Here is a 26139-nt window from a genome sequence, read left to right as displayed (position 1 = left end):
CTGTTTAATAATAAGGAGAGATGCTGTATTTCATAGTGCATCGCAGAAAATTATTTCTACTCAAATAATCAAATAAAGCAACTACAATATTCCAAATACCATAAATAAATGTGAACTTTAACCCCTTCCCTCTTTGGTCACGTTTGACCTTCCTGACAGAGACTCATTTTTCAAATCTGAAATGTTTCACTTTATGTGGTAATTTTCAGAATGCTTTTACCTATCGAAGGTATTCTGAGTTTGTTTTCTCATGACACATTGGACTTTATGTTACTGGCAAAATTTGCTCGATACATTTAGTATTTAATTGTGAATAACACCAAAATTTAGAGAAACATTTCAAGAATTAGAATTTAAAAATTTAAATAAATCTGCCTGTAAGACATGCAGTTACACCACACAAAATTGTTGCCAATTAACATCCCCATATGTCTACTTTAGATTGGCATTATTTTTTTGAACATCATTGTATTTTTCTAGGACGCTACAAAGCTTAGAACTTTAGTAGCAATTTCTCACATTTTCAAGAAAATTTCAAAAGGTTGTTTTTTACAGGGGCCAGTTCAGTTGTGAAGTGGCTTTAAAGGCCTTATATATTAGAAATGCCCAAAAACATCACCCAATTTTAAAAACTTCACCCCTCAAAGTATTCAAAACAGCATTTAGAAAGTTGCTTAACCCTTTAGAAGCTTCACAGGAATTAAAGCAATGTAAAGGTGAAATTGACAAATGTATTTTTTTTTTTTTTTTGCAGAAATTCATTTTTAACCCCTTAATGAACGGGCCTGAAAATACCTTAATGACCAGCTTTATTTTTTCATTGACGTGGCTGTATGAGGCCTTGTTTTATTCGAGAGAAATAGTATATTTTTTCCCACAGTTTGGGGTTAAAAAAAAAAAAATTTACGCCGTGAATATAGGAAAAATCGATTCTCAGCATAGTTTTTCTTGTTTATTTTTTATCCCGTTCACGTTTCACACTAAATAACCCATTAGATGAATTCTTCAGGTTATTACGGTCGTGTAGATACCTAATATGTGTAGGTTTTTTGTTTTTCTTTAGTGTAGGCGCAAATAAAAATGTATTTTATGCAAAATAAAGACTTTTTTTTTGACTTTTTTTAATTTATTTATTTATTTTTTTACTTTTTTTTTTAATCCCATCAAGGGATAACTTTATTTGTAACTTTTTTACTTGTAATGTATTAGCATACTCCTTTATGCTAATACATTACACTGTGTCACTATGACACAGGCTGCTGATCGGGCAGCGCATAGTGTGCCCGAACAGCAGGCAAACGGCACATACAGCCCTGGGGTCCTTTGTAGGTCCCTAGGGCTGACTGCAGAGGGATTCCCTGGTGTTTGATCGCATCACCGGAATCCCGGTGATGCAATCAAAGAGGGGAATTCCCTTTGATCATGCTACAGTCACGGACCGCGATAATCAAAGGGTTAAACAGCTGGGGTCCGAATGTTTTCCGACACCAGCTGTTTTCAGGAGGCTGCTCTAAGATCAGGAGCTGTTAGTTACAGCTCCTGCTTAGAGGATGAGCACTCAAACGAGCGCTCATCAGCCTTAACTACAGCGACACCAATAGACGTCTCTGTGGATTAACCCCTTAAGGACGCAGCCTAGTTTGGGCCTTAAAGGAACAGTGTTACCACAATTTTTTTTTTAATATGTTAAAGATGTTAGTGCTTTATTAAAAACATTTTTTTTTCCATTTCTGTATGTGTCGATTAACGACACATACAGACATGGAATACGGCAGCTCCAGTCCCATAGGGACTGCGAACGGGGCCCGTTCCATCCACTTCAATGTACGACGTCTGTGTGGGAACGGCGCATGCGCCGCTCCCACACAGTCCAATTTGAAATGCGCGCCGTCCGGCGCCATTTTCCTGTGGACCGGAAGTCGCGGCCGGACAGTAAGATTACTACTTCCGGTCGCGGCTACCGGACTTGTGCACTTGGACCAGCGGCAGCAGACGGAGCGGACGGGCCGGAGGGAGCCGCGGTGGCAGGAGCAGGTAAGAGATTTCTATGTATGTTCGTGTTTGTGTGTGTTTACTACTGTATGTAAACCTACTACACTGTGTGTTAGCTCAAAAAATGGCGACACACAGTGTAGGAGGCTTTTTACCCAATTTTGCAGCATAAAGCAATGTGGTTGCTTTACCACATGCAATGCTGCAATTTTGGGAATGGCTCCATCTAGTGACCAGCAATGGGAAATATTATAAATTAGAATCCAATTGAATCCAATTTATAATATTTCCTGACTCGTGAAAAAAAAAAAATTAGAACAAAGTTTAATCACCTATACACTAATTGTTTAACAAAAAAAAAAAAAATCATGTTTTGCTGGCAACACATTCCCTTTAAGGCTAAGAGCCCATTTTTCTAATCTGACATATTTCACTTTATGTGGTAATAACGTCGGAATGCTTAAACCTATCAAAGCGATTCTAAGGTTGTTTTCTCGTGACACATTGGGCTTCATGTTCTTGGTAAAATTTGGTCCATATATTCAGTGTTTATTGGTGAAAAATTGCAAAATTGAGAGAAAATTTTGAAAAAATAGCATTTTTCAGAATTTAAATGCATCTGCTTGTAAAACAGATGGTTATACCACCCAAAATAGTTACTAGTTCACATTTTCCATATGTCTACTTTAGATTGGCATTATTTTTTGAACATTCTTTTCTTTTTCTTGGACGTTCGAAAGGCTTAGAACATAGAACAAAGTAGTATTCTCAGGAATACTGCCTGTGCCATGCGCATCACAGGAAAGACAGCGGGAGCTCAGGGAGTTAAATGCATGGCTAAAGTCTTGGTGTAGAGGAGAAGGATTTGGGTTCCTAGAGCACTGGGCTGACTTTTCATTGGGGTACAAACTGTATTCTGCAGATGATTTGCACCTAAATGGAAGGGGGTCCGCTGTGCTGGGGGAGAGAATTCTAGCTGGGGTGGCAGAGTATTTAAACTAGGGCTGAGGAGGGAGGTCAATGTAGAAAAAAAAGGGGTAGCCAGGTTAGAGAGGGGTCAGACTATATTGGTGGGGGGAGAAACAGACGGTGGGGAGAGGACTAGACAACAAGATAAGGAGATCCTTTCGTTACAAAACATCAGTGTAAATAAAAAGGCCCGATTAATGTCAAATCACATTTCTGATAATAAAAGTGAAAAACTGACAGGCAAGTTAAAGTGTATGTTCACAAATGCCAGAAGTCTAGCAAGCAAAATGGGGGAGCTGGAGGCCTTGATACTGGAAGAAAATATAGATATAGTTGGTGTTGCTGAAACATGGCTGGACTCTTCACATGACTGGGCTGTAAATCTACAGGGTTTTACACTTTTTCGGAAAGACAGGACACATAGGAAAGGTGGTGGTGTATGTCTGTATGTGAGAAATGATATGAAGGCGAGTGTGAAAGAGACAATAGTGGGTGAATACTGTGAGGAGGTTGAAACCTTGTGGGTGGAACTAGAAAGGGAGGTAAACACTGAAAAAATTACTTTTGGTGTAATCTATAGACCCCCCAATATAACTGAGGAGATGGAAGTTCAGCTATATAAACAGATGGAGCGGGCTGCACAGGCGGGTACTGTAGTGATAATGGGAGATTTTAATTTCCGGGATATTAATTGGTGTCATGGTTCGGCTTCAACTGCAAAGGGGAGACATTTCCTCAACCTGTTGCAGGAAAATTTTATGGGCCAGTTTGTGGAAGACCCGACTAGAGGTGAAGCTCTGTTGGATCTGGTCATTTCTAATAATGCAGATCTTGTTGGGAATGTCAATGTTCGTGAAAACCTCGGTAACAGTGATCATAATATAGTTACATTTTACCTATACTGTAAAAAACAAACGCAGGCTGGGAGGGCAAAAACATTTAATTTTAAGAAAGCCAATTTCCCCAGGATGAGGGCTGCAATTCAGGATATAGACTGGGAAGAACTAATGTCAAATAATGGAACAAATGATAAATGGGAGATTTTCAAATCTACTTTGAGTTATTATAGTGCAAAATGTATTCCTACAGGTAACAAGTATAAACGACTCAAATTAAACCCCACATGGCTTACACATTCTGTGAAAGGGGCAATACATGACAAAAAAAGGGCATTTAAAAAATACAAATCTGAGGGTACAGCTGTAGCCTTTGTAAAATATAAGGAGCTTAATAAAATCTGTAAAAATGTAATAAAATTAGCAAAAATACAAAATGAAAGGCAGGTGGCCAAGGATAGTAAAACAAATCCCAAAAAATTCTTCAAGCATATAAATGCAAAAAAGCCCAGGTCTGCACATGTAGGACCCCTAGATAATGGTAATGGGGAGTTGATCACAGGGGATCAAGAGAAGGCAGAGTTACTAAATGGGTTCTTTAGCTCGGTATGTACAACTAAAGAAGGAGCAGCTGATGTAGCCGGTGCCAGTGCTGTTAATATATCAGTTGATATACTGAATTGGATGAATGTAGAGATGGTCCAAGCTAAATTAAATAAAATAAATGTGCACAAGGCCCCAGGACCAGATGGGTTACACCCTAGAGTTCTTAAAGAGCTTAGTTCAGTTATTTCTGTCCCCCTTTTCATAATATTCAGAGAATCTCTAATGACTGGTATAGTGCCAAGGGACTGGCGCAGGGCAAATGTGGTGCCTATTTTCAAAAAGGGCTCTATGTCTTCCCCAGGTGATTATAGACCAGTAAGCTTAACATCCATCGTGGGGAAAATGTTTGAGGGGCTATTGAGGGACTATATACAGGATTATGTGACAATAAATAGCATTATAAGTGACAGCCAGCACGGTTTTACTAAGGACAGAAGTTGTCAAACTAATCTAATCTGTTTTTATGAAGAGGTGAGCAGATGTCTAGACAGAGGGGCCGCTGTGGATTTAGTGTTTTTGGACTTTGCAAAGGCATTTGACACTGTCCCCCATAGACGCCTAATGGGTAAATTAAGGACTATAGGTTTAGAAAATATAGTTTGTAATTGGATTGAGAATTGGCTCAAGGACCGTATCCAGAGAGTTGTGGTCAATGATTCCTTCTCTGAATGGTCACCGGTTATAAGTGGTGTACCCCAGGGTTCAGTGCTGGGACCACTATTATTTAACTTATTTATTAATGATATAGAGGATGGGATTAATAGCACTATTTCTATTTTTGCAGATGACACCAAGCTATGCAATATAGTTCAGACTATGGAAGATGTTCATGAATTACAGGCAGATTTAAACAAACTAAGTGTTTGGGCGTCCACTTGGCAGATGAAGTTTAATGTAGATAAATGTAAAGTTATGCATCTGGGTACCAACAACCTGCATGCATCATATGTCCTAGGGGGAGCTACACTGGCAGATTCACTTGTTGAGAAGGATCTGGGTGTACTTGTAAATCATAAACTCAATAACAGCATGCAGTGTCAATCAGCTGCTTCAAAGGCCAGCAGGATATTGTCGTGTATTAAAAGAGGCATGGACTCGCGGGACAGGGATGTAATATTACCACTTTACAAAGCATTAGTGAGGCCTCATCTAGAATATGCAGTCCAGTTCTGGGCTCCAGTTCATAGAAAGGATGCCCTGGAGTTGGAAAAAATACAAAGAAGAGCAACAAAGCTAATTAGGGGCATGGAGAATTTAAGTTATGAGGAAAGATTGAAAGAATTAAACCTATTTAGCCTTGAAAAAAGACGACTAAAGGGGGACATGATTAACTTATATAAATATATTAATGGCACATACAAAAAATATGGTGAAATCCTGTTCCTTGTAAAACCCCCTCAAAAAACAAGGGGGCACTCCCTCCGTCTGGAGAAAAAAAGGTTCAAGCTGCAGAGGCGACAAGGCTTCTTTACAGTGAGAACGGTGAATTTATGGAATAGTCTACCGCAGGAGCTGGTCACAGCAGGGACAGTAGATGGCTTTAAAAAAGGGTTAGATAATGTAAAAAAAAAACAAAAAAAAACAGCAATTTCTCATATTTTTAAGAAAATTTCAAAAGCCTTTTTTTTAAGGTACCTCTTCAGTTCTGAAGTGGCTTTGAGGGGCCTATGTATTAGAAACCCTGATAAAACACCCCATTTTAAAAACTAGACCCCCTCAAAGTATTCAAAACAGCTTTTAGAAAAATTTTTAACCCTTCAGGCATTTCACAGGAATTAAAGCAAAGTGGAGGTGAAATTTGCAAATTTCATTTTTCTTGCTGAATTTCAATTTTATTCAAGTTTTTTTCTGTAATACAAAAGGTTTTACCAGAGAAACGCCACACCAGCAGTGACTAGCAAGGAGGGAGGTTGTGTTTGTGAGTGCTGCTGCTGTGTGTGTGCTGTGTCTGTGCTTTGTGGACCACACCCAGGATCCAGGGAGTTTCCTTTTTTCACCAGCCCAGGTTCGTATCACCTGCCTGGGCTAGGGAAACTTCCCTGAAGGAGGCTCCATTCATACATGGAGCCTCAGACCTCTACCCCCTGGAGCATGCAGGCGGGGGGTAGAGGGTCTTCCCAACCTGCTGGGAAGGTGCAGCCAGCATCAGGGGTGAGAAGGTCATCCCGTGGAAAGATCTGTGCGCCCCCCCCCCCCCTGATGCTGGGGCTCTGGAAGGAGCCAGGAGGAGAGGCATGGAGGAAGAGATGGAGGTTCACTCAGGAGGAGGACCAGAAGGCCCAGCAAGGCAAGACACCCGACCCAGGGACCAGAGTACCGTCAAGGAGTGGGGGCTACTGCGGTCGGGAGAGTCTGTGGAGACCTTCAGCTCCCGCCTAGCTGCCCGGCTGGAAGAATACCGGGACCTCGGTAAGTCCTTACGGTGGCTGCGGGAAGATCTGGCGGTCGCCAGGGGACAAGCCGCGAAAACATCAGGCACCAAGAGGTCCCGGTATAGTCTACAAGTTAAAAAAATGTTGGAAGAAATTAAGATGGTGGAGGAGAGGAGGATGGAGATCGTGGCAGGTGGGGGAGCCTTCGGGGAGAAGCTGGAAAATGACGAGAGGTTTTCCCTGATGGCGTCCCGCACGCAAGGTAACGAAACCCCCTGCAAATGGGAAGGAAGAAAAATAGGAGAGGCTACTAAAAGTGCAGATGCAGCGGAGACTGCAGAAAAGGAGGCCAGAATTACAGAGGCCGCAAAAGTGTAGGCCGCAAAAGTGGAGGCCGCAAAAGTGGAGGCCGCAGAAATGGAGGAAAGTATGGAGGTGGAGAGGAAGCCAACTCGGGAGGAGACGGAGACGGGCTCGGAGGACCCCTGGGAAGGCAGTAACGGAGGGGCAAGTGGGGAACTTTCCTGCAGCCAAGGTGTGCAAAACTCTGAATCGGGAAGTGAGCACCCCCCCGGGGTTGCTCATGTAAATCTGGCTGCAGGAGTCCCCAGTGTCCCTCCAGAACTTTACTTTTGGAGCTGAGTTGCCACCGGAGGAGGAGAAAACAAAAAAGAAAAAACTATGGAAGATGAGGCAGAAAAAGGCAAAGGGGAAGACAGGTGGAGTATCCTACAAATATTCCTACCTGTCTTCCTTGCGTTCCGGACCTGGTGAGAGCTCGGTTCGGGACGCAAACCCCGCAAATCCCCCAGCTCCGGCCTCTGCAGTGGGGTCATGGTGGGTATGTGGGCAGAAAAATATGGTGCTGGTTTTGAGCAATGTGGCCAAGATGGCGCCAGACGTCGTCTCCTGTAAAGGAGGTGGTTTCGATGGCCACGTGGCACTAGGGGGTGTGTCCCGTGTCCGGCGGATCGGGAACCTCAGAAGCCGGCCTCTGGCGCAAGCCGGAGGCCGGGGGATGGGGGAACCGGAAACCGGATGTGGCGCCGGAAAACCGGAAGTCCGCTGGTCATGTGACTCGGCCAGCGGACGCACCAGAAAGTGTTGCGGCAGCTAGTGGTGGCAGTAGGAGAGGCTCCGGCACTGCTGGCCACCCCCCGAAGGGAGGGGGGATGGTTTGGTGTCGGGAGCGGCTCGAGCTGTACCTGCGGCTCCCCCATCTGCATCGCCGCAAGGTGGTGGGGATGGGAAGGGCTCAGCGGGCACGGGGGGTGGCGGTACCCCTCTTCCGAAACATCAGATCCGTGATGCAGCAGATATGGAGGTCGGTGAAGCGGAGGGTGCTGAGGGAACGCCGCCTGTGAGATCTGGCGGCACCCCAGATATAGCGGCACCTGATGATGCGGAGACCCCAAAAACAACAAAAAGACTGTATATCAAACCTACAGACAAAAGAAAGAACTCTGTAACCAGCCTGGCCGGAATTAAAGCTGTGGGGAGTAGTGTGAGTAAAAATGTAAATACAAATATCTGTGGTGATGGTAATATTAATAATGATGGTAATGTTGATGGTGGCTGTTATGGCAGGAAGGAGGTGAAGGGAACAAGTGAGCCCTAATCTACCCACCGCCCTGTCCCTGCCTACTTGCAACGACCCATCCTAGGCGACGGGGTACAACTTGGCGGCGGTCCCTACGCTGACTAAGTGCAAGGGGATACAAACAGGGAACAAGCAAGGGAAGGGGCAGTAGCCCACGGAACACCCTGAGGGAACGGCATGGTGAACGAGCCAGTCAGGATCAGGATGTAGTGGAGTATACAAACGCAGAGCACGGAGCAGGAAGCAAGCCAGGGGCAGAGCGAAGCAGGATAAGCGGGAACTGAAGCAAGGCAGAAGCACGGCAGAAGCAGGCTGGAGCAAGGCAGCAGTGGGGCCAGGAATCCAAGAAGAATAACAAGCAATGAGGAAGAGAAAACGGCAGGTATAAATGGACAGGGGGCGGAGCTAACTCTGACTGACCAGGCTGCGATAGGCTCTCCCACTCTTGAGCCTGCCACCCTGATTGGTGGGAGCCGGTGTCAGTCTAAGAGGTCTGGCCTCAGGTGTCGACTGATTAATCCTGCGAGTATCCACAGACGTAGTGCCTGGCAGATCCTTTACAGTACTCCCCCTTTTATGAGGGGCCACCGGACCCTTACTAAGAGGACCCGGTTTAGTGGGGAAGAGAAGGTGGAACCTCCTGACCAATACCCCAGCGTGAACATCTCGAGCAGGTACCCAAGTCCTCTCCTCCGGCCCATATCCTCTCCAATGGACCAGGTACTGGAGGGAGCCCTGGATCATCCTACTGTCCACAATCTTGGCCACCTCGAATTCCACCCCCTCAGGGGTGAGAATGGGAACGGGAGGTTTCCTCGAGGGGGACCAGGACGGGGAGCAGCGTTTAAGGAGGGAGGCATGAAAGACGTCGTGTATGCGAAAGGATGGGGGCAGCTCCAGACGGAAGGATACAGGGTTGAGGACTTCAATGACCTTATAAGGCCCAATAAATCGGGGAGCAAACTTCCTGGACGGGACCTTAAGGCGCAAGTTCCTAGACGACAACCACACCAGATCCCCGACGACCTGGGCCCAGACTGTGCACAGTTCCCGATGAACGTCCTCTACCTCGGGATTATTGGAACAACCAGGAGAAACGGAGGAGAACCTTGGATTAAACAAGAAATTACAGAAAAACGGGGAGACCCCCGACAAGTTACTGACCCGGTTATTAAGGGAAAATTCGGCGAGGGGAAGGAATGAGACCCAATCAAATTGACAGTCAGAGATGAAACACCTTAAATATTGTTCCAGGGATTGATTAGTCCTTTCCGTTTGGCCATTAGTTTCGGGATGGAAGGCGGAGGAGAAGGACAGATCAATCTCCAACTTTTTACAAAAAGCTCTCCAAAAGAAGGAAACAAATTGTACCCCTCTGTCAGAAACTATATTGACTGGGGCCCCATGGAGACGCAAAATGTGTTTAACAAACAAAGAAGCTAACGTCTTGGTGTTAGGTAGTTTCTTAAGAGGCACAAAGTGGCACATCTTGCTGAAGCGGTCTACTACCACCAACACCACCGACTTGCCCTGAGATGGAGGCAAATCGGTGATAAAATCCATGGAGATATGGGTCCAAGGTCTCTGGGGAATGGGCAAAGAATGTAGTAAGCCCGCAGGTCGGGACCTAGGGGTCTTGGACCTAGCACAAACCTCACAAGCGGCGACGTAAGCCCTAACGTCTTTAGGCAACCCAGGCCACCAATAGTTTCTGGTAATGAGGTGTTTGGTACCCAAGATGCCAGGATGACCAGATAGTGCGGAGTCATGGTTTTCCCTGAGTACCCTTAGCCGGTATTGCAGGGGGACAAACAGCTTGTCCCCAGGGAGGTTCCCGGGAGCTGAACCTTGATCAGCCGCAATGTCAGAGGCTAAATCAGAATCAGTGGCAGAAACGATTATACCAGGGGGTAAAATACAAGCAGGATCCTCCTCAGAAGGAGGATTGGCCATGAAACTGCGTGACAGTGCATCAGCCTTAATATTTTTGGACCCAGCCCTATAGGTAACCAAGAAGTTAAATCTGGTAAAGAATAGCGCCCATCGAGCTTGTCTAGGATTAAGCCTCCGGGCAGATTCTAGGAAAACCAGATTCTTGTGGTCAGTAAGGACTGTTACCTGGTGTCTGGCCCCCTCCAGGAAGTGACGCCACTCTTCAAAAGCCCATTTAATGGCTAAAAGTTCGCGGTTGCCAATATCATAGTTACTCTCCGTGGGCGAAAACTTCCTAGAGAAGTAAGCACAGGGGCGGAGATGGGTGAGGGAGCTGGTACCCTGGGACAAGACGGCCCCCACTCCCACCTCGGACGCGTCAACCTCCACAATAAATGGCTCCCTTTGGTTGGGCTGAACCAGCACGGGGGCCGAGATAAAGCACTTCTTGAGGGTCTCAAAAGCCTGGACGGCCTCAGGAGGCCAGTGGAGGACATCAGCACCCTTGCGAGTGAGGTCCGTAAGAGGCTTAGAGACGACCGAGAAGTTGGCAATAAATCTCCTGTAATAGTTAGCGAACCCCAAAAAACACTGTAACGCCTTCAGGGAGGCAGGTTGGACCCATTCCGCCACAGCCTGAACCTTGGCAGGGTCCATGCGGAATTCATGAGGAGTGAGGATTTGACCCAAAAATGGTATCTCCTGTACCCCAAACACACATTTTTCGGTTTTTCGCAAACAGATTATTTTCCCGGAGGACCTGGAGGACCTTCCTGACATGCTCCACGTGGGAGGACCAGTCCTTGGAAAACACCAGTATGTCATCAAGGTACACTACAAGAAAATTTCCCAGGTAATCTCTCAGAATTTCATTAATAAAATTCTGGAAGACAGCAGGGGCATTACACAACCCAAAGGGCATGACCAGGTATTCTAAATGACCTTCGGGCGTGTTGAACGCAGTCTTCCACTCATCCCCCTCTTTGATGCGGATAAGGTTATATGCCCCCTGTAGATCGAACTTAGAGAACCATTGGGCCCCCTGAACCTGATTAAAAAGATCCGGAATCAAAGGAAGGGGATACTGGTTCCTTACTGTGACCTTATTCAAGTTCCGATAGTCAATGCACGGCCTAAGACCACCATCCTTCTTCCCCACGAAGAAGAAGCCAGCACCTACAGGAGAAGTCGAGGGGCGAATTAAACCCTTGGCCAGGCATTCTTGGATGTACTCCCTCATAGCTTCACGTTCAGGTCATGAAAGATTAAATATCCTACCCTTAGGAAGCTTAGCACCAGGTACCAAATCGATGGCGCAATCGTAATCTCTATGAGGGGGCAACACCTCGGAGGCCTCCTTAGAAAACACATCAGCGAAGTCCTGAACAAACTCAGGTAGCGTGTTTACCTCCTCACGGGGAGAAATAGAGTTAACCGAAAGACATGACGTCAGGCATTCATTACCCCATTTGGTGAGATCCCCAGTATTCCAATCAAACGTGGGATTATGCAGCTGCAACCAGGGAAGACCTAATACCAGATCCGACGATAATCCCTGCATCACCAGTACAGAGCACTGCTCCAAATGCATGGAGCCAACAAGGAGTTCAAAAACAGGAGTATGCTGAGTAAAATAACCATTAGCAAGAGGAGTGGAGTCGATACCCACTACCGGGACAGGATAAGGCAAATCAATAAAAGGCATTTTTAGAGACAAAGCAAATTCCACAGACATGATATTAGCAGATGAGCCAGAATCCACGAAGGCACTGCCAGTGGCAGACCGGCCAGCAAACGAGACCTGAAAGGGAAGCAAAATTTTATTGCGTTTCATATTAGCGGGAAATACCTGTGCGCCCAAGTGACCTCCCCGATGATCACTTAGGCGCGGAAGTTTTCCGGCTGCTTATTCTTGCACCTGGGACAGGTGTTCAGTAGATGCTTGTCACCCCCACAATAGAAGCAGAGACCATTCTTCCTGCGGAACTCTCTACGTTGTCGAGGGGACATGGAGGCCCCGAGTTGCATAGGTACCTCCGAGTCTTCCGTGGAAGAGTGAGGAGATGGGACCTCGGGGGGAATCGCAGGGAAGTCAGAGGGGAAAACATTGAAACGTTCAAGCTGACGTTCCCTGAGACGTCGGTCAAGTCGTACTGCTAGGGCCATAACCTGGTCTAGGGAGTCAGAAGAGGGGTAGCTAACAAGCAGATCCTTCAGGGCGTCAGATAATCCTAACCTAAACTGGCACCTTAGGGCCGGGTCGTTCCACCGAGAAGCTACGCACCACTTTCTAAAATCAGAACAGTATTCCTCAACAGGTCTCCTACCCTGACGTAAGGTCACCAGCTGACTCTCGGCTAAGGCAGTCCTGTCAGTCTCGTCGTAAATGAGTCCGAGGGCAGAGAAAAAACGATCGACGGAGGAAAGTTCAGGGGCGTCAGGAGCCAAGGAGAAGGCCCACTCTTGGGGCCCTTCCTGGAGTCGGGATATAATGATACCCACCCGCTGGTTCTCGGAACCTGAGGAGTGAGGTTTTAGACGGAAGTAAAGTCTGCAACTCTCCCGGAAGGAGAGAAAAGTCTTACGGTCCCCTGAGAACCGGTCAGGTAACTTGAGGTCGGGTTCTAGAGGTGAGGTGTACTACTATGGCAGCGTCAGACTGGTTGACCCTCTGAGCCAGGGCCTGGACCTGTAGGGAGAGGCCCTGCATCTGCTGGGTCAGGGTCTCAAGGGGGTCCATGATAGCGTCAGCGTAGGAGAAAAGGTAGACTAGGTATGGGCTTGTTATTATGTTATGGCAGGAAGGAGGTGAAGGGAACAAGTGAGCCCTAATCTACCCACCGCCCTGTCCCTGCCTACTTGCAATGACCCGTCCTAGGCGACGGGGTACAACTTGGCGGCGGTCCCTACGCTGACTAAGTGCAAGGGGATACAAACAGGGAACAAGCAAGGGAAGGGGCAGTAGCCCACGGAGCACCCTGAGGGAACGGATTGGTGAACGAGCCAGTCAGGATTAGGATGTAGTGGAGTATACAAACGCAGAGCACAGAGCAGGAAGCAAGCCAGGGGCAGAGCGAAGCAGGATAAGCGGGAACTGAAGCAAGGCAGAAGCACGGCAGAAGCAGGCTGGAGCAAGGCAGCAGTGGGGCCAGGAATCCAAGAAGAATAACAATAAGCAATGAGGAAGAGAAAACGGCAGGTATAAATGGACAGGGGGCGGAGCTAACTCCGACTGACCAGGCCGCGATAGGCTCTCCCACTCCTGTGCCTGCCACCCTGATTGGTGGGAGCCGGTGTCAGTCTAAGACGTCTGGCCTCAGGTGTCGACTGATTAATCCTGGGAGTATCCACAGACGTAGTGCCTGCCAGATCCTTTACAGTGGCGGTGGTATTGTTGGGGATGTTAATGTGGGTCGTAATAATGTGGGGGGAGTGTCAACCAGTGGCGGGCCGGTTGCTCCTTCCACCAGAGCGCCCGGCAGGTCGTATGCGGGCGTTGTGGTGGGGGGACCGCCGGCCCACCCATCCTCATCTTCTGGGCCCGGGGAGGGCAATTTGCAACAGCACCTCCTAGAAGCCTTAAGGGAGGGGAAGCAAACGATAACAGTAGGGGGAGTGCAGAAGGACCTATCCTTTTTGATAAATAGGTATGGTCTGGATGACTTCCGAGAGAGACGGGGAGATCAGTGGTCGCTCCCAACAACCGGGCCGGCCGTGGCCAGGAGGAATGTGGTCCGTCTCCAGTGGCGTGGCAATGATGCGTGCCCTCCTCGTAAGAGGGTGGTGGAGCTGCTGCTGGAGATGGGCTTCAAGGCGAGTGGCATCTACGCCTTGATACATCCTCATGGTACGGCTGAGTTTGAAAGCTGTGTTCAGCCGGGGGGCCTTGAGGACTTCTGGGGGAGCTGGTGAAGAGTGAGCCCGCCTGTCGAGGGTTTGCTGCGCAAGCAATCTCTCACCAGAATGGTCTCAGGAAAGTGACCGTTCTTACCCGTAACGAGTCGCTTTCCTGTGTGGACATCATGACCTGGTTGGGAAGATATGGTGAGGTAGCAGAGATGCCACGGAAGAACTGCGATGAGTTTGGCATCTGGTCGGGAGCCTGGACGTTTATGGTTAAACTTAAGCGTCTGGGGCAGACAGTGTCCCACATACCATCATCTGCTTTCTTGGGAAGAGATCGAATCCTTGTCTTCTACCAGGGGCAGCCGAAGCTGTGTCACCGGTGTGGCGACCCCTCACACTTGAGCGCAAGCTGCACTGTGCAGAAGTGCGCTCATTGTGGGGGGGGGGGGTAGGCCATCTGGCCGCATCGTGTGGCCAGATTAGGTGTAACCTGTGTGGTGACCTAGGTCACCATTTCAGTCGGTGTCCGCGCTCAGTCGTCAATGTCTGCTCCAACCCTACGGAGAATGTAAGGAGGGAGGTCTCCGTGGGCGAGGGGGTGGACAGAGACGAAAGAGCCCAAGAGCAAAGGACGAACGCCAGGAGGGGACCCCCTTCTTGTCAGAGAAGGGCGGAAAAACGCAGAAGGGAACGAGAGCTGAGGAGGACCCAGGAAACTGGGGACTCCTCTGGCTCGGACCTGGATGCCCCCCAGGATACTGATGCTCTTGGGGAGGCCGTACTGGACGAGGAGATAAGGAGGATAGAGAGAGAGCAGAGGGCTGAGGACTCCCAGTCCTCCCACTATGAAAGTGTGGAAGAGGAAGGGAGGTCACAGCCTAAAACAAAACAGGGGACACCGGGTAACATCAAAACGGGGCTAAAAACATCTGACCCTGCCCCGGCCACGGAAGGTAAATCCTGCACCCCCCTGATGTGCTCCACCAACAGATACCGTGTTCTCATGGATATTCCAGACCCCCAGGCCTGGAGGGAGAACACGGTAGGGAGTCTAGGAGTCGTTTAGCCTCCTCTTCTGTGGGGGCCACTGTCCCCGGGGGAGGGGGTCGGCCCGGACCCAGGAGATGAGAATGGGAGGGTGGTGGTGGAGGTTATGGACTCCTCAACATCAAAAAAAGAAGAGGTAAAGAGGGAGAGGGGTCCTCCTCAGAGGAGAAAGCATTTATGATGGCGGCACCCACTCCGTTGACACTGGCATCGAGTAACGTTGCCAGCATTAAGTCGAATATGGCTAGATTTGCAGCCTTTGATTTTCTCGGCCGGGTTGAAGCAGACATTTTGTTTTTGCAGAAGACCAGACTGTCACTTTTGGCAGAGGTCGTGAAAGCTAGGAGGGAGTGGCGACGTGGGCCCTCCTACTGGTCTCTTGCGGCTGAGCCATATAGCGTTGTGGCGGTACTTTTTACCGCACCGGTCACATGCCGGCGGATGATCGAGTTAGAAATGGGGCGGTGCTTGATTTTAGATGTTCTCATGAGGGGACAAGAACTAAGACTTATCAACATCTACGGTCCCCAGACAAAGTGGGACTGGAAAAGTCTCTTCGTGAGGATTAAGCCCTTCCTTTTTACAGGCCGACAAGTCATTTTTGGAGAGGACTTTAACACTGTCGTTAGGCCCCAAGACAGAGGAGGTTCCAGAAATGAACTGGCCTATGATAGTGTCGAGTTGAATAGAATAGCTAGTGATGCTCGCCTGGAGGACATCCACATTCGGTATACCCCAGACCACTCGGGGTTCACCTATCATAGTGGTAGTCATAGGTCCAGAATAGACAGGTTTTTTTTAAAGGAGAACGCCATCTCTTCGGCAGTGTCCGTCGTTGAGGTGGAGTTCTCCGATCACTGTATGATTATGTTTTCTTTGAATGTTGCAGAGTCCCTCCAGATGGGAAGAGGTATATCGAGGCTGAATTCTGCTCTCCTGGAAGAAGCAGAGATAAGACAGACCTTCGAGGATTTTCTTCAGAGCCAGGTACCTTTATTGGATCTAGGTGGTACTAAGTCTGAGTGGTGGGAGGTGTTCAAAGAACGGGTGGCTGAGTTTTTCCGCCAGATCTCGTGCCTCAGGTCTATGAGCAGGTTTCGCCTGTATCAAGACATGAGGAGGAAACTCGAACATCTAGTCTCAACCGGAGGTAGCCGTGATTAAATCTCCGGGGTGAAAGCTCTGCTCAAAAGATGCCAATATGATAGGCACACGTCTTTGGTTCTTGAACGGGATTTCGGGAGGTACCGCTCGCCTGACCCTTACAGGAACTGCAAGATGTCAGTGAGTCGTAAGGTGGTGACAGGACTGGTAGATAGTACAGGCTCCCTGATGAGATCCAAATCAGGGATCCTGGAGGTCATCAGATCCTTTTATTCACAGCTTTTGGGTGAGCAGTATCTAAACCGAGACAAAATGTCGGCTTTCCTGGCTGAAACCATCCCAGAGCCAGGAGCAGACCCCTCGCTTGGTGTTTTGACAGAGTCGATCAAGGAAGAGGAAGTGATGCTGGCGATTGATGGGTTGGCCATCAAAAAGTTGCCAGGCCCAGATGGCTTAACATCTGAGTTTTATAAGGCTTTTAAGGGAACCTTAGTTCCCATCTTGACTGCGGTTTTTAATGAGTGTCTCTCCTCGGGCACTCTGCCAAAGTCAATGGGCAAGTCGGCCTTGATTATTCTGTCAAAGGGTAAGGATTCGACCCGTATTGAGAACTGGCGTCCCATAGCGCTCCTCAATACGGACAGAAAGGTTCTCGCAAAAGTATTGTTTAATCGGCTAGTGAAGTTTGCACCCCGGCTTCTTTTGTCGGCCCAGCATTGCTCTGTTCCAGGCCGCAGTACCTTTAGTGCTGTCCTCAGCGTCAGAGAGGCAGTGGAGCAGGGACATTCTGGCCGACGGGAGGGGTACATGCTGTCCTTGGATCAGGCCAAAGCTTTTGACCGGGTGAATCACAAGTACCTTTGGTCAGTCCTTCTGAGGTATGGCCTACCGGGTGAGTTCGTTAATTGGCTCCAGACCCTATACGCTGGGGCTGAGTCCTTTGCACTGGTGAACGGTTAGACTGGAACCCCCTTTGAGGTTGGGTCTGGTGTCAGCCAGGGTTGTCCCTTAAGCCCCTTGCTGTATGTTTTCACGATCGACCCCTTTCTTAGGCGGCTCAATCGTGGGCCATTGGCGGGGGTGGGGATGGACTTGGAGGGGCCGGAAGCCACTCAGAGGGTGGTTGCGTACGCGGATGACGTCACTATCTTTGTCTCCTCGAGAGGGGAGGCAGAGTGGGTGATGTCAGAAGTTGAGCGCTACTCACGGGCATCTGGGTCCAGGATAACCCGACAAGTGTGAAAGTCTCTGGCTGGGGGGGGGGAATCCCAGTTTTTATCTCCCGGACACCCTCCCAGAGCCCAAAGGGTCTGCTAAAATCTTAGGCGTTGAATTTGGCCCGGGTGATTACCCCAAGAAAAACTGGGAAGGTAGGCTATCAATAGCTGCCCAGAAGGTTGGCCAATGGAAGGGATGGTCTATGTCCCTTAGGGAAAGGGTTCACCTGGCCAAGGCTTACCTGATGCCCATGTTGCTCTACCTTGGCAGCGTGTGCATGTTGCCAGAACCTCTCTGGACTCGGGTCTATAGCCTGTCCTTCCAACTGTTATGGGGAAACAGGCTTAACCTAATCAAGAGGGAGGTTACTTACCTACCGAGGAAACTAGGTGGGTTAGGTATGGTTAACCCAGTGGTGTTTCTAGTAAACACGTTCATTAAAATTAATTTGGCGAACCTCTTTGAAAGAGAAAGGGCACCTCTGTGGATATCCTCCTGCAGGGGATGGTTTCGGCCTTTCTTCCAGGAATGGGAGACAGGAGGCCAAGCGAAAAACCTGCGTGCACCCCATGGGCACCTCCCGGCTTATGCCGCCCCGGTTCTGAAGGTTGTTCATTGGTGGGGTCTGGAGGCGAGGGAGATCAAGACCATGTCGAGAAAATTTCTTGACAGAAAGGTCTTGTTGACCTGCTTCCAGAAGCCCCTGGCGCTCAGGGACTGCCCAAGTAGCGACCTCGGGGTGGGATTAAAACTTTTAAACTCTGTGAGGATTCCCCAGAAGTTTTGGGATCTGGCTTGGCGCTGCTTCCATGGGAGGCTGTATGTAAGGGGCAATCTGAAGTTCAGAAACTCCGATGAAAGAGGTTGTCCTCGGGAGGAGTGCGGTGACACGCTGGAAAGCATGGACCATTTCTTGCTTCAGTGTCCCTTCAATGCAGAGGTTTACAAACGGGTGGGTGCCTCCATCGGTTGGCCCGGTCTGACCAACCTCTCCTACGCTGGTTGGGTCTATGGGGCATTCGGAGACCTGGGTGGAAGGGATCATTGCACTTCTTTTTTAGTTAGTTTAGTTATCAGGTATTTCACGTGGAACGCACGGTGCTTAGTATCGACTCAGTTTAAAATCCTCCTGGAGGACGAGGTGTGTAGGAATATCATGGGTGACCTGGTGAAGGTCCGGTCTCTGGAGGTTGAGAAACTGGGTGCATCCAAGGCCTCTCGACTTTGGAGGGGCTTTAATTTTAGGGTGCCCTAGGTGGAAACAACCTTCAGGGGGAGGGAGTGCCCCTGGGTATTAGACTGGAGGTAGGGGTCTACACCTGGCCATGACACCGAGAAATAGCGATAGGGACAGAATGAGAGACAGCAGGAGGGACAGATTAGTTTATAAAGTAATAAGGGATAGAGATAGGGCAAGCAGGATAGGTTTTAGCGGACTGGGGTGGTGGTTGGTAGTGGCTTTGGCCTCTGGGCTGGTGATCTCGGGGGGCTTTCCTCTCTCTCTCCTCTGGTGATGGGCTGAGTAAGCACAAGTAGGTTTTTGTTTTGAGCTTTTTGGAGACAGAAAAAGGGCTTATAAGCAGCCAAACTTAGGTTTTCGGGTTCATGTATATAGTATGGTATTTGGCATATGGTAATATGGTAACTATGACTTTATAGTGAGGGGGTAGAGAAAGTACATTGATGTTTGATGGTTACAGGATGAAAGTTCTGAAGCACTGAAACCAGCAGTTCTATTATTAACTGCCAGGTTCACTCATGGATCTCAGGCGATTGACATAGAGCTCACAGTAAAATAGCATATAAAGGTACTTACTGGTGAGGTACTCACAGCAGTGTTCTGAGCCCTCGCAGGAAACTTGCACTCTGGGTGCTATATGTGCCCAGGGGCTTTAAATATCTTTCTCATGTGATTATACCATGTCAAATCTGTTTTCAGATGAATTTGTGAAAAAACACTCGATACTGCACTTATTTTATATTCATCGGTGGATTTTCACGAAAAACCGGTCATTTCAAAAATCCACATCCAAACAGCTCTTGCATGCATGCCTAACACCTCTTCCTAAACCCTGTTATGGAATACACTCAAAGAAGTGTTACAAGCCCTCACAGAAGACTAGGGGGGGAACTGACTCACATTTTTGGTCACTAGCGCAACATGTCAATAAATGCACTCTGGGTGCTATATGTGCCATGGGGCTTTAAATAGCTTTCTTGTGTGATAATACGGTGTCAAATCTGTTTTCAAATGGATCTGTGTAAAAACACCGTGCAATCGATACTGCACTTATTTTACATTCATCGGCGGTGTTTCACCAAAAAACGGTCTAAACGTGCGTAAAAACAGGTGTTGCTGATGAGGCTTCTGTGGGCCAAGCGCGCGTCACAGAACCTTGAATATTTTTAGGATAGGTCAGAGTGTCATGGGCTACATGTGTAATAAATATAAGGTCCTCTTTAAGTTAGTGGAGCGTTTAAAAGTACATTAGATGTTTAAGGTGTTACACCATATACCTAATGACAGAGCCTATATGATGTCATGCAGATATGAGTCTCTACAGCTACCTACAAGGGAGCCTTAGCCACTCCATTTGCCATTGTATGGCATCAGCGTATGACATCATATTCCAGAAGCATTGTTCCTAGGGGAGAATACCCTTATAAAATAGCACCCAATGGCGCCTGACACAGTTTTTTTTTCCGTATTCTGTGTAAATTCAAACATTTTCTTGAGAGAAAATTGGAGACATACAGAGGTACAGTGTGGCTCCATACATTTCTTGGCTGCTGAACTACAGTTCTGTACAATTCAGAACTACTCAGTCATCTACTCTAAAAAATGACTAATATAAAGAGACACAGGTAAAACTGTTATATCATGACACGAAAAAAAGAATCTACAATAACCGTACACATGATAAATTACAAAATCCCGAAAGAAGATAAAATACTAGCCTTACAATGGTGACTGAGAGGCATCTAATTAGCCAATAATGTAGTAATTGAGGCTGGCACTGTCTGTCATAGGTCACCAGGAAGCAGGTGTATTAGAAGTGGTCATGCTCAGTGCAGCAAGTCGCTGTAATCCGAGTTGTATCACGACACTGACCAGGAAACTTGATTTTCTTTTTATTCAAAGTAAAGAGCAGAATATACAGTACTGTACAAAAGTTTTAAGCAGTTCTGGAAAAATGCTACAAAGTGTTAAAAGTTTTTTTTAACATTTAACAAAATACATAGTGAATGAATAGAAGAGAAATCAAAATCAAATCAATATTTGGCATGACCACCCTTTGCCTTCAATACAGCATCATCTCTTCTAGTTAAACTTTTGTAGGATTATAGTCAGGTTCAACTCCTTCCAGCACCTTGACGTAAATGTATGTCAAGACGAGCAGTTAGTTAGCGGACCTTGACGTGCAGTTACGTCTGGAGTTTAACCGTTAACCGCAGCGTGGTGCTACACCGCTGCTGCGGTTACCTGTGCAGGGTGTCTGCCCTGCTCTCCCTCTTTCTGATCAGTGACCCATCGTCATTGATTGAGGCAAATAACCCCTTAGATGTGGCGACCGATTGTGATCACTGCATTTAAGGGGTTTGTAGCACATCGGCAGCCCCTGAAATGCGATATCGGTGGCTGACGGTGGTTGGCATGGCAAACGGAGGCCAGACAATGTGCCATGTACGGAAGCCTATGAGGAACAGCCTCCACCTGGTCCTCATAAGCTTCCTATTACGTCTCTTTCAGTGTCAAACTGACGATTAGAATACATTACACTACTTAAGTAGTGTAATATATTCTATCAGCGTTCAGAGCTGCGGGTATTCAAGTCCCCTAGTGGGACAAAAAAACAAGTTTAAAAATGTTAATAAAAATATTTTATAAAAGTGTAAAAATAAAAAGGTAAGAGTTACAAAATCAAAAAATGCTTTTTTTTCCCTTTATCATGACAGGTGGATATTGTATGAAACTGGTCATCATCTGCTGGTTGTTGGGTTTTTCCTGTGCATTCATTAACACTGTTCTCTTTGAGCGTTTTTGTTGGGCGTAAACCGAGCATGCCACCGCCACGAAACTGTACATTTTTTTGGGTGCGACCTTTAGTGGTAAACTTCCGGAGTCAGAAACAACACCGGTCGCTTCCTTGAAGATTTTATTTTTGACTTTGCACCACCAGTGGTGATGGCGAAAGTCCATAATGGACCGCGTCCGTCCATACAAAACTTTCGGTCCCAAAAGGTAAAATAGACTCTAAAACACACTCTAGCACTCTCTGAATTTTTTCACCACTTGAACCCTAGACCGCTCGTTAGAGGCTGGGATGCTTCTAACACTGCCCATAAGCAGTGACATAAGAAGTGAACAGAGAGCAGTAAAATATGGAGATCACAGTGAGCTACAGGTGGAGAAGGCTTTCTGTCTACCTGTACCGGATGGAATCCTTAAGATCACAGATGCAATTTTACCATAAGAGATAATTATTATGGTATACATGGCTGCGCATTTAGATGACATTGTGGTTTGTAGTACAGACTGGGACAGCCATTTAAGCAAGGTTCAGAATGTGATCAACTCCCTCAGATAACCTGGATTCACAGCTAATCCTGAAAAATGTGCAATAGGCTTAGAGGAAGTCAAGTATCTTGGATATATTGTGGGCAGAGGAATGATTAAACAGTTTAGTTTAGTTTAGTTTAGTTTAGTTTAAGAATACTCCTAACTTGTTTAGAGAACTTTTGGTTCATTGGGGTTGGTAGAGTAGGAGAGAGGTCTTGGAAATACTGTTCAGTATTTATATATTAGGGTGACTAGCTGAACCACAACCCTAAGCTCTGCTTGTTCCACACAGCGTTGTATCTGACCTATCAGGCCTTAAACAAATCCGTCCAGGACCCCTCTAATAACAAATTGAGCTACAGTAGAGACCAGGCATAATGTGCCTGCCGCACTGCAGAAATTGTTTAGGAATGGTTTGCAGAGCATGACAAAGAGTTCAAGGTATTGACTTGGCTTTCAAAGTCCCCAGATCTCAATCCCTTCAATCATCTGTGGAATGTGCTGGAAAAACAAGACTGATTTACGGAGGCTGAACCTCGTAACTTACAAAACTTTAAGGATCTGCCGCTAATGTCTGGTTTACATCTGGGTCCAAATTAGCATGAAGGTCTCATTTTATTAAATCCTGGTAAATGTTTTTTAATTGTTTTATCAATGGCCTCTTTGATATCTTTGTTTCTCAAACTATATATAATGGGGTTAATCAATGGGGTAAATACAGTGTAGAGCAGGGATAGGATCTTACTAATGCTGGATGATTCTCCTTTTGTTGGAAACACATAAACACTGAACAGAGTCCAGTAAAATATGGAGACCACAGTGAGGTGGGAGCTACAGGTGGAGAAGGCTTTCTGTCTTCCAGTATTAGATGGAATCCTTAGGATGGCTAGCACAATATTAGCATAAGATGAAATTATTATGATCGTTGGTATGATAACTGATGGAATGCTAATTAACATGATTGCTAGTTGAACAATGAAGGTATCAGAACAGGAAATTTCTCGTAAGGGAACGAGATCACAGTAAAAATGGTCGATAATATTCAGTCCACAAAATTGTAGCCTTGATGTTGTTAAATTGTGAATCAATACCATGGAGAAACCGAGCAACCAACATGTGGCGGCCAATTTCACACAACATTCATGTGTCATGATAGAGGTGTAACGGAGGGGGTTACAGATGGCCACATATCTGTCATAAGACATCACTGTGAGGAGAAGACATTCAAATCCTTCAGAGGCACCGAAAAAATACAACTGAGTCATACAACCAGCAAATGTAATGGTCCCCCCATTATACAGTAGAAGGTGGAGCATGTTGGGGACAATATCAGTCGGTAACAAGATGTCACTGATGGACAGTTGTGAGATGAAGAAGTACATTGGAGTGTGGAGGTTCTTGCTGGTGGACACCAGGGTGATGATCAGGAGGTTCCCACATATTGTCCCACAGTAGACGACAAGGAGAAGACAGAACAGGAAAATTCGTAACCATTGGCTGCCCCGAAATCCTATGAGGAAAAACACTGTCATATTGTTTCCCTGAATATTTAGAATAAAAGCAAAGTTAAAGTAAGTTATATTATTTTTAGGGTACCCACAAAAGTAGTGGTTTTGTTGCAGATTTTTTAAATCAAATTAGCAGCATTTCCTCAGCAAAATCAGCATGGGTTATATGCAGATTTTGCAGTGGATTTTGCTGCAGATTAACCCCTTCTACATTGAAAAGTGCGAAGTCTACGGTGAACATCAGGAATAGAAAAAGCGTGCTGAAGATTTGAATATTCCACAGCACACTGTGATTTCCGGGCTGAAAATGTCCCACACAGCATGACGATGAGATTTGTTCTTATCTCATGCACATGGCTGGGACTGTAATCCACTGCAGATTTTCCATGCACAAATCCACGAGGAAAATCTGTAGCATTTCCGTCCCATGTGCCAGGGTCTAAATGCATAAGTCTAATACACACAAATGTTTATAAAGCACCATACACATATTCCTATGGACTATTGAAGACAAAACCTCATGACAACCAATGATGACTTTTCAAGAATTTATCCTAACTATAATTGTTGTTGTGGGACCTATCAGATATAAGGTTGGATAAAGCCATTGGACAATGAGAATGGAGATTCATAGATAACATTATTGAGGAATCCTCATCTATCTTTTAACATTGCATCTTCTTGCTTTTGATGTGTTTACTACCTAAGAAGATCATCTGTTTGTACTTACATTGGGGGTTTCCATGTACTTGCAGAAATATTGTCCTAGCGGACACATGAACAATTCATATAAAATAAAACATAAAGTGACTACCAGTATATATGCACAACACGAAGGTGAGGGACTGTGCGTAATAACTCTGTGGAGATTGTTCTGTCATTAGCTTCCTCGTCTCCTGGGTACCGGTCCATTGAGGGATAACGACCAAAAAAATGTATTGGTAATTTATGGTTTATCCAGAAGATCACAAAATGTAAAAGAAAATAAATAAAAGATATAGAAAAAAAATATCAATAATGGTGTACCCCCAACAGGGGCAGATTGTAAACTTAAAGGGGCCCTGGAAAAAAATAGAATTTCCATAATCCCACCCATTTATATAGGACATGCCCCCATGCATTTGAATCTCAAATACTGCATATAAACCCCTTTCAGACCACAAAATTAATACAGACCACACACCAGATGCCCTTAACAAATATAGACCACACACCAGATGCCCTAAACAAATAAGGGCCACACACCAGACATCCAGAATAAAGATATAGATCTCAGCCATTTATACAGACCTCAGGCCAGACCTCAGGCCTCAGGCCAGACCCACCTGCATCCAGACCCCAGACCAGACCCCCTGTATACAGCCCTCATACCAGAACCACCCGTATACAAGCACACTGTATACAGATTCCAGACCTCTTTATACAGACTCCAGATCAGACCTCCCCTATTTACCCCTGAAGACGGAGTACCTAAACATTGTATACATTATATACAGACATTAGGCCAGAAGCCCCCTGTATACAAACTCCAGACCCCTCGTTACACAGACCAAAGCCAAGCCCGCAGTATACAGACCCCCTTTATACAGACCCCATTATACAGACCCGATACCAGACCCCCGTATACAGACCCCAGAATAAATCCACTGTATATATACTCCAGTCCACACCCACCTGAATACAGACCACAGATCAAACCTATCGTTACAGACCCCAGACCAAACCCCCCTGCATACAGACTCCAGACTTCTGCTGCTTAAAGACCACAGATCAGAACCCCCTGTATACAGACCTCTATAGCAAGCCCCCCTGTTCACAGAGCCCAGCCCTCCCCTTCATACAAACCTCAGATCAGACCTTCCCTATTTACAGACCCCCGACCAGGCCCCTGCTTTACCGACCCCACCACGTTTACAGACCTCCCTGTTACACACCCCTTCCCCCCATTTACAGAGCGCCCAGGAGACATTTTAACAGCAAGTGGGGGGTAGAAGGTGATTACACATGACTGCCACACATGGCGCTCACCTATGCAGGCTGATCTGATGTACAATTCCTGAGACATAACATTATTGATACTACCATCTATATTGGATTAGTGTGGCTTGTTTTCACCTGAGATCATTTTTAATATATGTCTTTAATTGTTTTGTACAATGTTTGTCTAACTATTGTAGGGGGGGATTTTTTCCATTGATTGGGGAGCAATAAAGATGATGTATTAATATATTTTTGGATTATTTGAGTTGTGATTGGGCAGAATAGACATTCTTTGGTTTTGTGGTATATTTTTTTTTATGTCTTATGCTTTTGATATATGTTCGGAATACATATAGGTTATGATCTAAGCAGGCCTCTGACACATGTCTCGTCTCCCTCTGGTACTTCCAGACTGCGCTAAGGCTGACTTCATTAGTCGGCCCTATGCCCTGTTTTACTGCCAGCCTTTTGCCCCTCTTTCAAACTGTAGATTAAATCTGTGGCACTCTCCACAGTGGCGTTCTACTGCTGTAGCAGCCGTAGCACCTGCTACGGGGCCCACGGCATG

At 46.6% G+C, this 26139-nt stretch overlaps 1 protein-coding gene across 1 annotated transcript; it reads right to left on the bottom strand.

Moving 5' to 3' along the window:
* Positions 1–22679: 22679 nt before the first annotated feature.
* LOC142750622 (olfactory receptor 11L1-like) lies at positions 22680–23615 on the bottom strand. Its single transcript, XM_075859618.1, has one exon. The coding sequence runs from the start codon at positions 23613–23615 to the stop codon at positions 22680–22682; it is 936 nt and encodes a 311-aa protein (XP_075715733.1).
* Positions 23616–26139: the final 2524 nt, after the last annotated feature.

This window comes from Rhinoderma darwinii, chromosome 3 (assembly GCF_050947455.1).
Source record: "Rhinoderma darwinii isolate aRhiDar2 chromosome 3, aRhiDar2.hap1, whole genome shotgun sequence".
Taxonomy (NCBI): Eukaryota; Metazoa; Chordata; class Amphibia; order Anura; family Rhinodermatidae; genus Rhinoderma; species Rhinoderma darwinii.
This window is presented reverse-complemented; position numbering and strand designations above follow the sequence as displayed.

What these genes read in the sequence shown, in the direction of transcription:
- LOC142750622 (XM_075859618.1), bottom strand. Translation starts at nt 23,615, where the DNA reads ATGACAGTGTTTTTCCTCATAGGATTTCGGGGCAGCCAATGGTTACGA.